This window comes from Aythya marila (genome assembly GCF_965140915.1).
Source record: "Aythya marila genome assembly, chromosome: 6".
Lineage (NCBI taxonomy): Eukaryota > Metazoa > Chordata > Aves > Anseriformes > Anatidae > Aythya > Aythya marila.
Genome location: NC_139047.1, coordinates 39,281,334 through 39,293,996, shown reverse-complemented (window position 1 = coordinate 39,293,996; position 12,663 = coordinate 39,281,334). Strand labels below are relative to the sequence as shown.

Genomic DNA, 12,663 nt, shown 5'->3' with positions numbered 1-12,663 from the left:
AAATATGAAAATTAAAAAAAAAAAAAAAAAAGTGATTATAAGTTCTCCTATTATTTGGCATATTTTTATTCCCAAATTTTAAACATCAAGGATCCTATGATTTTATGAACAAGGTATTTTTAGTCACAGCAATACATTGTATTGCATTTAGACATTATTTTAGAAACTGAACATTTAAACAACTGAAAAACAGTACTATTATCACTTAAACCAGCCCACCCTTTATACATGTACTTAATGATACTGGTCAGATAATTAAAACAAAAAAAACTTTGGTTGTGATGTTGTAACTATAATACAACATTGACGCAGAGTGCTAAGAAATGGAAGCAATCACTTACAATACAGTGTTTTTAACTGTGATTATGGATCTATTTTACAACCGCTTTAAAAAGAGTAAGAGATTAAACAAGGCTGTTAGCATGGAACAGAGATGAGATGCATGGATATGGGACAAATGCATATGCATACTGTTTAGGCTATTAATTGACACCACTTTTAATTATTAACCATTTACTTAACATTTATACTTTACTGGATTTACCATACAAAGAAAAGCATGCAATTTACAAAAATCTTGAAAGCATTGGTTTGTACTTTTAAATTTGAGAAGAAAAGCTGTAACAGCTTGATAAACTAACATTGCTCATTTTGAGCACTGGTTAAGGATCAAAATCCTGGAGTAAATGTAAGATTCACTGATGCATTTCACAGGTATTTGTTAACAGACAAAAAAAATCAAGAACTGCAGACCAATTTTCATAGAAATGAATGAACTCAGTTCAGAAACAGAAAAATCTCCTCCTTCAGCCTACTATATATAAAGTAAATCCTCAGCTGGCATATAGACTGTGAAGCTATCTATTTTCAGGGAATGTTTTTCAAATTTTTTTTTTCTTAAATACAAAATCATGTTGTCACATGCTTTCTTGGAAAACTGTCATATCATATTTCAATTTTAAAAGCAAGTAAAAAACTCATCCAATTTGCAGATGTTTAGGCACAGAAAATTACTAAGCAAAAAAGAAAAGTGACTAAAGTCAACAGCATCTGAAAAGAAAATCTTTTAATACAAGATATAGCAGCTTTAGCTTCAAGCTACAAAGTTATCCTTGAGTTTTCTGGCAAAAAGTAAAGTTTCCATAATTTTTAACATTTCATAGAATTTTACTTTAAAATGCAAAAGAACTGTTTAAAAACTATTATTGTTACAAACAATTACCACAGTTAAGGAGTCCCTTCTCCACGAACGTTCTGCCTTACTTATTTTTCTTTTGGCATTAAAATAGACGTTTCTAAGTTTTCCCCCCCCCATAATATTTATGAAATTTAGATTCAGTTTCTAAGTCACTTCTTGTTTGATTTACCTTTCCTGAGGTTTGAAAGTGGTTCCAACACTCCCCTTTTAAAAGCTGCTGCTGGATCTTGGACACAAGATCTCAGGCTAAGCATGCTTTGTAGATGAGGCTCTTTTATAAGAAGATCTCTGTATGCTGTTAATTGGTTGGAACGGCAAAGTAAGGCTGCAATACTGTGCACAAATTCTGGGACAAGACAGGTGTAAGTGTTGTCAGCTTGACAATAGTGATAAGCAACGACCTGGAGAAAAAAGAAAAAACAAAAGGCTTACCCATTTAATACTTAAGATGGAACTTGTTAGTCCAATTACAATAAAAGTTTACCAAATTTCTCTTTCAGCTACAGAGTATTTTTCAGTGTTAGAGTAATTATCTAATTCCATAATTTTTGTCAGATGGCTTATGCCAAGAGGTGTAAAGGCACAGGAAGTTAGATGGTGGAATAGATTTTGATATTGTAGGCCATGCAAAAAGGAAAAGAAATCAAAATGTCAGACTCTGGCAGGAAAATATAGTCATTTGAGTTCATCCCGCTTGAATACAGGGGGATGAATATCCAATCTCTAAGAAACTAGAGTAGTAGAGGCAAAAAAAAATAATAATTTGAGTATCTACTTAGCAAGCTATTAGCTAAAACTAAACAAAATTGTGCCACATTAAAGACCCCAGGACTATCTTGATCATTATTAGACAAAAGCAAATGGCAAACAGCTAATGAAGACATCCTCATAGAGGCAAAAGGACAACTGGCTTCATTATGATTAATGCAAAAGTATGTACTACTTAATAATAAAACATAATATGGATTGTATTCCTTTGAAAAATAAAATAACAAGAAAAACATTCTGTTTACAGCAGACAGCCAAAGTCTAGCAGCACCCTTTAGCAGTCAACCTTTAATGCAGAAACATACAACAGAATATCCCGAGTTGGAAGGGACCCACAAGGATCATTGAGTGCAACTCCTAGGACCACACAGAACCACCCAAAAATCAGACCCCATGTCTGAGAGTGTTGTCCAAATGCTGCCTAAACTCTAGCAGGCTTGATGCCATGACTGCTGCCCTGGGGAGCATGTTCCAGTGCCTGCCTACCCTCTTGGTGCAGAACCTTTTCTTAACACCCAGCCTGAGCCTCCCCTGAAAACTCTATTCTGTTCTCTCGAGTCCTGTCGCTGGCCCCAGAGAGCAGAGATCAGTGCCTGCCCCCTGCCCTTCCCTCCGCTCCCCTTGGAAGGAGGCTGTAGGCCGCCATGAGGCCTCTCCTCAGTCTCCTCCTCTCTGGACTGAGAGAACCAAGGGACTTCAGCTGCTCCTTTTGCATCTTGTCCTTCAGACCCTTCACCACCTTCATAACCCTTCCTTGGACACTGATTGTTTTATGCCCAAAACTGGCACTCAAAACTGCACACAATGCCCAGAGTAAGGCTGCACCAGGCAGAGTAGGGTGTGATGGTGTCTTCCCCCCCCAACCAGATAGCAGTACTGTGCCAAAGGCGCACCAGGGCACAGTCAACTCCCTTTGCCACCAGGACACACTGCTGACTGCTATTCAACTTGCCGTTGACCAAAACCCCCAGATCCGTGAGCCAGCAATGTGCCCTTGCAGCCAGGAAAGACTATGGTAGCCTAGGGTGCACCAGGAAGAGCACTGTTTGTAGGAAAGAAAATAATTGCACTTCAGTGCTTTTCATAAAATAGTTTCCAAAAAAAAGTTGTATCATGGAATACAGATGCATTATACACAGTCCAAACATTTTGGACTAAATGTGCTAAAGTTGCGCCAGGGGTGTTTTAGGTTGGATATTAGGAAGAACATTACTGAGAGGGTTGTGAGGCATTGGAATGGGCTGCCCAGGGAAGTGGTGGAGTCACCATCCCTGGGGGGTCTTTAAAAGACATTTAGATGTTGAACTTAGTGAACACTAACACTTGTTAGTGTTAGGTCAGAGGTTGGACTCGATGATCTTGAGGTCTCTTCCAACCTAAACAATTTTGTGATTCTGTGATTTTATTGTCTTTTTCTTTCAGAACTTTGCCTGTGGAAAACATAGTGAGCAACTACTTGAAGAGAACACATGGCCTCTTTCTCAAGTTAAGGATCCCAACCTTCTCATACACATAGAACAGTCTGGAAGTTTTTAATTGAATTTAATTCTATTAATTTAATTAAAGAATTCAATTAATAACAAAGAAAGGTAGATAGCTGGTTTCACCAGCCATGAAACTTGCACGTCTTTTTTAAGTGTCCAATATTACTACCTGTTCTCCCATCACTGACTATTTGACATATTCAGAAGGCTTTGCAAATCAGACTGTCTCTACCCAGGCTATATGTTTTCTAATATGCTGAAAGAAAAAATCCATTAGTAAGGGAAAACTCACCTTTGAAGCAAGGCGCCTCACAGAATCACCTGTTTGATTTTGGTATTCAGGACTACCAGGACAGTTCAGAGTCTTCATTGTGTATGTACCACTTGTTGGAGGAGTAGACAGAGGTAACTGACTTAAGGGAATCTCCTGACAGGAGTCACCACCTATTTTTAAAAGGCAACAAATGCAAACAAGACCAAATTTGCTGAAAACAGACTGTTTTATATGAAAGCATTACAGAATCTCTTTATCGCTAGTAGAAAAATCACCTGTTCTTGTGTTCTTAAGAAGTGGTAGGTACTTCAAAAGTGACTAGCATTAATGGATCCTAATGGCTTCTAAAGCAGATTCCCAGGGGAGCTTACTAATTAGTAAGCAGACAATTCTGCTCTCATACTGCCAACACTTTGGGGTATGCACTGCATGATAGAAGGAAGAGATTCTACGTTGTCTCCATTTTACCTTGCTTTTTGATGGGCTAAGTCCATGGTAGGTAACGTTATGTGGAAGGTATGTGTAAAAACATTCGTGGAGGAGTTGGTGAAGTCCTAGTAACTTAAGTCAGAAAAGCAAACATACTGACTCATTATCAGTACAATAACCCAAACAGTTATTCAGAGAAGGGACTTACTTTGGGGGGATGAGTTAGGACTATTTGAAGCTATTTGCCTCATGCGACCTCCATGGCAGCTAAGTGCCACCAGCCGTGAAATAATAGCAGTTTTCCCAAATCCCACATTTCCAGTAATGACTGCTCCCTGGTTCTCTGCTGGATCTGTATTCTTCATTTTTTCCTCAATTGCTTGAAACAGCCATTCTCTTCCAACAAACACCGAGTCTGTTGTTATGCTTGGCACTTCAAACAACAGTGGCTTCAGCAAAATATCTTGAGGCTTATAGGGAACGAAACGTGCTGAGAAGAGGTGGCAGGGAGAAAAGTTTATTAGAAACTAGTTCTGCAATAGAACACCACTGCTTCAGAAGACAATTTTGTTCAGTGACTTGTTGATCATGTTCATAATCAGACTTTTTAGAGCTTCCACCATGAAAATAATAAAAGCTGGTCTGCTCAGCTTGGGTCACCTCCATAACTCCTATGTGAATTAAATTATAAATAAGTTACAAGTATAATTTCAGGATATTTTTTACAATTGAATTTGAGAGTGCATCAATAATTCCATAAACTGATAAGTTTCAAACATTTTTCAATTTAAAATGAGTTACACTGCTGAGCATTTCAGTAGCATGTCTTCGAAGCTGTAAAAACGTACAGAAAAATGTACAGAGAAGAATTCTTTGTTAAACCAGAAAAATATTTTTTAATAAAATATTTATAAAAATTGATAAAAAATTACTATCCTCTTTTTCAGTACTTTTGAAGACATAAGAACAGAAAGTACTCAGCACAGCTAGAAGTGTGGTCACATTTGATTACTTGAATCTAAACATTTGCTGAATGCGTGACAAGATATATAGGAGAGAAGAAGAATTTGGTTTTAGTTGCATTAAAAACATTAAAACTTACAGAAACATGATGTTCACTAATATAATGGTATGAGGATTCATTAACTAAATCTAATGGTACACATCAGCATTGATCAACAAATATGAAAAAACATCAGTGAAAGACAACAGGATAATCTTTTCCTGCTTTTAATTGCTATTAATCAGTTAACAGAACCTGCAGATGACTAAGCTAGTTAAGAGAAGAAAATATTCCCCACCTCACTTGCATTTAACATAACCTTGCTATTTTCAGACTCAAAGACCAGAAATATTAAAGAATATTTTTGTCATTAACACATCTAATGGTATTAGATCAGTTTTCTTCCTAAAACACAGTTCTAATGACAGTGTCTGAAGATTTTTAATCCAGTGTAGTCTCTCAAATTGTAGTATGCTATTACGTAAGTATTGCAGATGATAAAATCTGGCAACCATGAAAATCAGTCTTTCCTAAACACTGGTATTACACAACTTCAGTTTGGACATTCACATGGTCTGAACAGCACTGCTTATACACACTTAGTTAAACAGTACACTGATTTATATTTTAAAAGCCACACATTCAATTTCTGAACAGCAAAAAGTGTGAACAAGCACGTTATTTTCAGACATATTGAGTGATCTGTGAAGTTCACAATACAATATAATTTTGTAGGATAGTGGTGTTTACAAAGATCTCAGAAAGTCTATGTTATGAAACTACTTAGCAACTATGTGACCGTGCCAAGACAGATGCAGATGTAAATGTTTACCTTTACTTTCCTGCTGCACTTTTCCACCAGCAGTGTTGTGCCAAGGCAAGCGAATTGAAGTGCGTAAAGGAGTATTTCTTTGTCCATCCAAATAACTCAGATCTTCCAGTTTGGTAGAACTTGTTGCTAAAGTATTATTAAAGAATCGAAGCTTATTTTTCTTACAGTATAATTTACAATGAGCGTTGTTATATACTATATTTCTTTCCTCAACGTCGTACATACTCATATGTTTTCTAACTGATTTTAGCTAACTTTTACTTTAAAAAAAAAGAAAAAAAGAAAAAGCTGATAGTTTCTCTCTAGAGATCCTTTCTTACTACACTATCTCCTTGAAATATCCATTTGAAGAGTGGTGTTCTTTAGTCAGATTTGAGTTTTATTGATTTATGTATTTAATGAAAAATTTTAACATCAAGATTTAAACTGACACTAAAATTCCTGAAAAGAAGCTAAAAAACAAACAGAAGGTACAAATTACTCAGTAAAATTTCAATACTTCTGCACAGAAACACAGGAACTACCTGATTCTTTCATCTCAATTTCTTTCCAAGTTGCAATCAATCTGTACCATGCAATTAGTCTAGCAGACACTGCATGACTCCACCACATTCAGGACATCAGCAATAATGCATTAATTCTCTAAGCCTCCCCATATTCATTTGCATAGATAAACAGAGCTCTAAACCATATAAAAGCTCTTGTTGAGAAACCATCTGCAACAGCAGTTGATTTCACACTGTATGCATGCAATACAGCAATACTTCTACTGCATAAGTCACTCTGAGAACTGTAACAGAATTTGTGTGCATCACTTCACAAATACTTGCTCAGCCACCATCTGCTGCATTGGTTGAAGTTATAGCATTTTAGCATGTTATAGCATTTACAAAACTCATGCACTTTTAAGTATAAGAGCAGCCAAAGCTAAAATCTGAGAACCTGTTTTTCAGACAGCTCTAACAGTCAGGTTTCCCAAAATTTATGCAGTACTGCTCCAACACCCTTGAAAAGAAAGTGGTTGCCTGCTTCTTACCCAGCCATGTCCCAGAATCAGCATTACCTATGTCCAAAAGGCACTAGTTTTAAACTGACATGCAGATCAAGTACTTGGAGAGAATGTAAATCGCACACAAGCAGCATAAATGCTCCAAATCATAACCAGAGTACATGAACTTAACATATGATAAAGGAGTTAGAATATCTACTTCGTCAAGATCATGAACTAAGAAGTTTTCTTTAGGAAGAGGGTAACATAAGATAGAAAGAGAAAGCAAGAGCATAGTATGGTTTACGGTCCATCTCAGAACTCTGGAAAGGTCACCAAAATAAGAAGTCAGACATAGTAACTGGGAATGCAGTAACAGCAAGTCACATTCAGTGATCCCTAAAACAAGACACCTACTTGTCTGAGCAGGGATTGGAGGTGTGACAACTTCCAATCTCATGTTCAAAAAGAAAGAGACCAGCTTCATCTGTCTCTTATCTGCAAGGGTACTGAAAATCAATTATTTTTCTTGCACATGGAGCAAAATAGTCCAGTTTTTAAAAAGGGATATTTAGCATTGGCACTCAAATGCCAGAAAACAGTCTGGCTACAGCTTAGAGCACTAGATTTGACAAGAATCTGTAGCCAAAATCTCTACAACATCAGATACTAGAACAACTTATAAAAGGGTATTACAGTTCTTTTGACAGTTTTGCACAGAGCATTAACTTATCTGCATTATAAAAGATATAGGTCAGCTCACTCAACAGGCAAATTACAGCTAAATAAAGCCATTTTCAAAGCAGACTCAAATATTTCTTCTAACATGTAATTCTACAATTATATAAATAGCTACACGCATACTTAATTCATTGCAATTCTTTGCTAGTGCTCACTCTGAGAAATTCACTTTGTGAACAGCATGATTCTAATGAATAAACACAAAAGAAAGCATAGCAATTAAACTAAAAATCTTGGTAACTCTCCTGCTGTGAACCCGGTTATCACTGTATTCATATCACTATATGTTGCTGCAAAATAATCCTTCAACAGCATAATTTTAATTGTTTTTGAAACACTGTGCCAATAACTTTTACGGTATTTTAAAACCTCAAATTATATTTGTCAAGACCGCAGTGTGTGGGTTTCAGTATCTTTCATGACACTTCATGAACCATACTAAATGTAAGACTGTTTTGTATTAGCACTGGATTTTGACTATTACTGACAAGTATTAAGTAATTGATAATACTGAACTGCCAATTAGCATCTTTGTCTTTTGCAGTTCCAGTATATTACAATTTCCTGGACTTTTCAGAAACTAACACTCTCTATATATGTCCTGCAAAAATGAAAAGGAAAGTGTTTCTCTTTTTTCAGCAAACCAGCATGTTTGTACATTCACAATGAAAACACAGAACTAGTGCTTATTCACAATCTCTAACTTTACAGGTCCAAAATTTAAAGTGGTATTGTCAGAACTTAAAAATTCTCAAAGTTGCTAGCAAATTATATACCAAAAGATTGCTCTTGATAACATCAAAAGCTGGTTTACTAACAGTACTTCCCCCATGACACTTATACTAAGAAAATTCTATGCAGCATTTTTTTTTCCTCTTTTAAACTTAGAATACTCCCTGTTATTAGCAACATTTTATAGCTGCTATTAAGTATATCTTCCCCTCTTCTTTCTAGGAATCATCAACACCCAAGCTCTAACCTCTTTATTGAAGTTTTCTTCACTTTGCATTTAGTAGTTTTCTTCTAACTTGTCAGCTAAATCTACTGTCTCATATATGGCACCCATGCTCAGGAGAGCACTTTGTCAGATCATTTTGCTTGCAGAGTTATATTTATGTAAGCAAACAGAATTTGATAGGTTCTACTACTACAGCTCAAGTGAGATGTGCTTTTTCAGGGATTTTTGTATTTTACAACACATAAAAATTAAGGTTGAGGTTGCATATGTGTCTACCATAACTAAACAGACTCACATTTTCTGAATTGAATGATTCAACTAGAATGCAGAATTTCACATAGCTATTTTAATAATAATAATAATAAACTGATATGCGTTAATGGTTCACAGACCAAAATATCATTTTGGTCTTAGTGTTAATCAGATTTACAGCTCCAGTGAATGTGAGCACACAGAAAAAACAACAAACTTGAGGTGTTTTTTGATACCATGCAGAATCCTAGGATGACTGACGGATTTTAAAGTGTCCCCAAAGTTCTGCTTTAACCAATACCTACTAAACACAAGACGAACACTCTGTATGATAATTTTAAACAATTTAAGTAATACTTACCCATTCAGTTTAGAAACTATGCTTTTTTTTCCTATGTGTGTCCTATGAAAACACTTTCAAACTAACAATATAACATCAATGGTAAGATGAAGCAGATTTAACTAAATCACATAATTAACAAAAACATCCATTTTTCTATTTCAGGACTTTACCTGCAACAGAGTTTGGACGAGGCATTATCAAAGATCCAGAACTTTGAGTATAAGGAACAGGACCCTCTCCCATTGTTACTTCTTTTGCCAAATTCTCAGCAGATCCAATAGCCTCCTCTTCTGCAACCGGTGAACAATTATCTGTTCTTCGATCATGACTAATCCCTTGATGTGCTCCAGCTCTGAGACTCCCATCCTTACTCCATTCCAAACTGGATCCACTACGATCATCATTTTCTGACGAACTTGTTATCGTTGCTGAGAAATTAGAAGAAATTGAAGTACACAGCAGAGGAAAATGGCCCACCTGTGCATTATAATTTTCATACTCAGATGGCATTTAGGGCCTGCAGATAACAGTAAAGTAGTTCTCCACTAGATATTTTGTTTAATTTGTGTAATATTACTTAACTAAAGCCAAACAACACAGCTTAGAAAAATTCAAATTGGAAAAAACACTTCAGAAAGCAGAGCAAAAAAAGATGTTCAGAAGAATCTAGGTATGTCTTTAAATCTGTGTAATCTGTGCTGAGTGGAAAAAAAACAACACCAAAACATTTATGATCTTGTATGACAGATCTATTACTTTCCCAAAATATGTCTCAATTTCTTTTGAAATTTAAAAATCTATATAATATCTTGAAAATTTCCAAACCCTTCTGTAAACACAGAAACAAAAGCTCTGTAAGAAATAAGAATAGCGCACCTAAAGCAAGAACAAAAACTAAAAATGTGAATGTCGTGGTTTAACCCGGCCGGCAGACAAACACCACGCAGCCGTTTGCTCACCCTCCCCCTCCCTCTCTGGGACGGGGGAGAGAAATGGAAAGTGAAGCCCGTGAGCTGAGATAAAGACAGTTTAATAAGACAGGAAAATAATAATAACAATAACAATAACAATAATAATACAATGGTGATAATAGTACTACTACTAATATTATGTACAAACAAGTGATGCACAATGCAATTGCTCACCACCCACTGACCAATGCCCAGCCTAACCCCGAGCAGTCCGGCCCCCTCCCCCTGGCTAGCCACCCCTATGTATTGTTTAGCCTGACGTCAGATGCTATGGAATACCCCTTTGGCCAGTTTGGGTCACCTGTCCTGGGTCTGTCCCCTCCCAGCTCTTACTGCACCCCCAGCCTGCCTGTTGGCAGGACAGAGCAAAAGTCTGAGGTGTCCTTGGCTTGGTATAAGCACTGCTCTGCAACAATTAAAACATTGGGGTGTTATCAGCACTCTTCTCATCCCAAGCCAAAACACAGCATTCCACCAGCTACTAGGAAGAAAATTAATTCTGTTCTAACTGAAACCAGGACAGTGAATTATCAAAAAAATACATTTAAAGTCAAATATTTTACAAACAGAATTCAAAATTCAATTCATTGAAAACATTTGCACAATTTTCCTGAAGTCAGAAAAGAGAGGTTGTGGATGCCCCATCCCTGGAGGTGTTCAAGACCAGGGTGGATGAGGCCCTGGGCAACCTGCTCCAGTGGGTGGCAACCCTGCCCATGGCAGGGGGGTTGGAACTAGATGATCTTTGAGGTTCTTTCCAACCCAGGCCATTCTATCGTAAGTCAGAAGGCTTGCCCCAAGCCTACTTGTGACCAACAGTATTGTTTATACTGTAACATCCTGTATAAATGATAAAAACCTCAATACTGTTCAGAGATCTAGCTCACCTAACACAGACAGCTTAGGGTGGCAGTCAGCCTGGATTCTCACATACCTCACAAACTCATCTTGACAGAACACTTCCTGCAACTGAGATTTCTACAAGGTTTCCTAAGTACCTGCTACATTTCACTGGCAGAAAGAGTACAAGGCTAGATGCACATTTGATCAGGCCCACTAGAGTAGTATATGAATGAAATTTTAGATTAAACACTCTGATTTCCGTTTTTAAAATATTTCAATGTACTACTGTATAAAGTAAATATGAGACTCAAAAAAGTTTTTTCTGTTTATTATAAACAAATCAGGAAACATTTACAAATAATTTCTGAGTACTATGTGAAACTCTTTAGCAGTAAGATGTACCATTGTGGTTTTCTTTGTTGTAGAAGTACCAGATGCCATAAAATATACAACACAGTGCTATATAGATCCTTAGCTAAACGACAGGTGCAGAATACACAGGTTTTTTGGATGCTGCATTGCAGAATAGTAGTTTTCCACTGCTGTAGCAATTTGCTCAATGAAAGCAGAACCACTTTTAACTGCATTATCTACAGTGCTCCATAGTCCAGTTTGTTGGTTGGGGGCACAGCTGTAACTAATAGAGGTCTCCTACAATATCTGAAAGTGTGAAGAATTTATACTTCTAGAATCTACTGTACTGACGTTTATTAAAACTCCACTAATATATTTGCATAAGAATGCTTTGCAAATGTATACTGCTTATTGTATGTTTAATAGGGAAATTACTCTGTTTAATTTAAAATATTTTCAATACTTACATTGAAGTTTCACAAAATATTTGAACAACAAATATTTAAGTGATCACTCTGTATTTTGAATGCTTGAAAGTTCACCTAAATCAATGAGAACAGCATGTCTGTATGACAGAATGCCTAATCACTCAAAATTACCTTGGAAAAAAAGTTAGGTCAGACTAACAATCAAACAAGTATTAATAAGGGGAAATAAAACATGAAAAAAGAAGAAGCTTGATAGGTCAGGAAAAGTGTTTTTTTGTTTGTTTGTTTGTTTGTTTTTGTTTTGTTTTGTTTTGTTTTTTTCCCTGTTTTGGTCTGATTTGGGGGACTTTTTGTATTTATTTCATTCTTTGAAATGGCAAAACAAAATAGTGTATTATTAAAACTTCACAACTTAACTTCAGCTAAAGTTAAAGCTTATCACATTATACATTTTTTACCTTGACCTAGCTTCTACAACAAAGTATTTCATTATAACTGCTAGCTTACATATGAATGTATGCAACAGAGAAAAATATAACACTGGATGAATAGGCACCAAGGGAAAAATAACAGTCAATCGATGCTTGTTCAAACAAAATCTTAGCCTGTGGGGAGTCCACAGTTCAGTTCACACAGATATTAAGTGTTACACGTATATATGTGATGACTCTACATTGGGCTGAACACATCGAAGAAGTGGAAATCCTAAATTTTTCTGAAACATATCTAAGTAAATTGCCTAATATCTACGTATCACTTACAGTGTTAGTAAAGCACTGGTGTAGTTATGAAGGTAG

At 36.2% G+C, this 12,663-nt stretch overlaps 1 protein-coding gene across 9 annotated transcripts in view; it reads right to left on the bottom strand.

Annotated features, from left to right (window-relative positions):
• The window catches only part of TANC1 (tetratricopeptide repeat, ankyrin repeat and coiled-coil containing 1), a gene marked incomplete at its 3' end in the record, with an annotated part of 97,169 nt that overhangs the window by 27,189 nt on the left and 57,317 nt on the right, over positions 1 to 12,663 (bottom strand). For all 9 annotated transcript variants that reach the window (XM_082763700.1, XM_082763698.1, XM_082763697.1 and 6 more), the window contains 5 exons: positions 9,441 to 9,698; positions 5,989 to 6,114; positions 4,362 to 4,643; positions 3,743 to 3,894; positions 1,368 to 1,599 (listed from right to left, as the gene is read on the bottom strand). In XM_082763700.1, the coding sequence (XP_082619826.1) occupies positions 1,368 to 1,599; positions 3,743 to 3,894; positions 4,362 to 4,643; positions 5,989 to 6,114; positions 9,441 to 9,698 (1,050 nt within the window). The remainder of the gene's footprint in view (positions 1 to 1,367; positions 1,600 to 3,742; positions 3,895 to 4,361; positions 4,644 to 5,988; positions 6,115 to 9,440; positions 9,699 to 12,663) is intronic.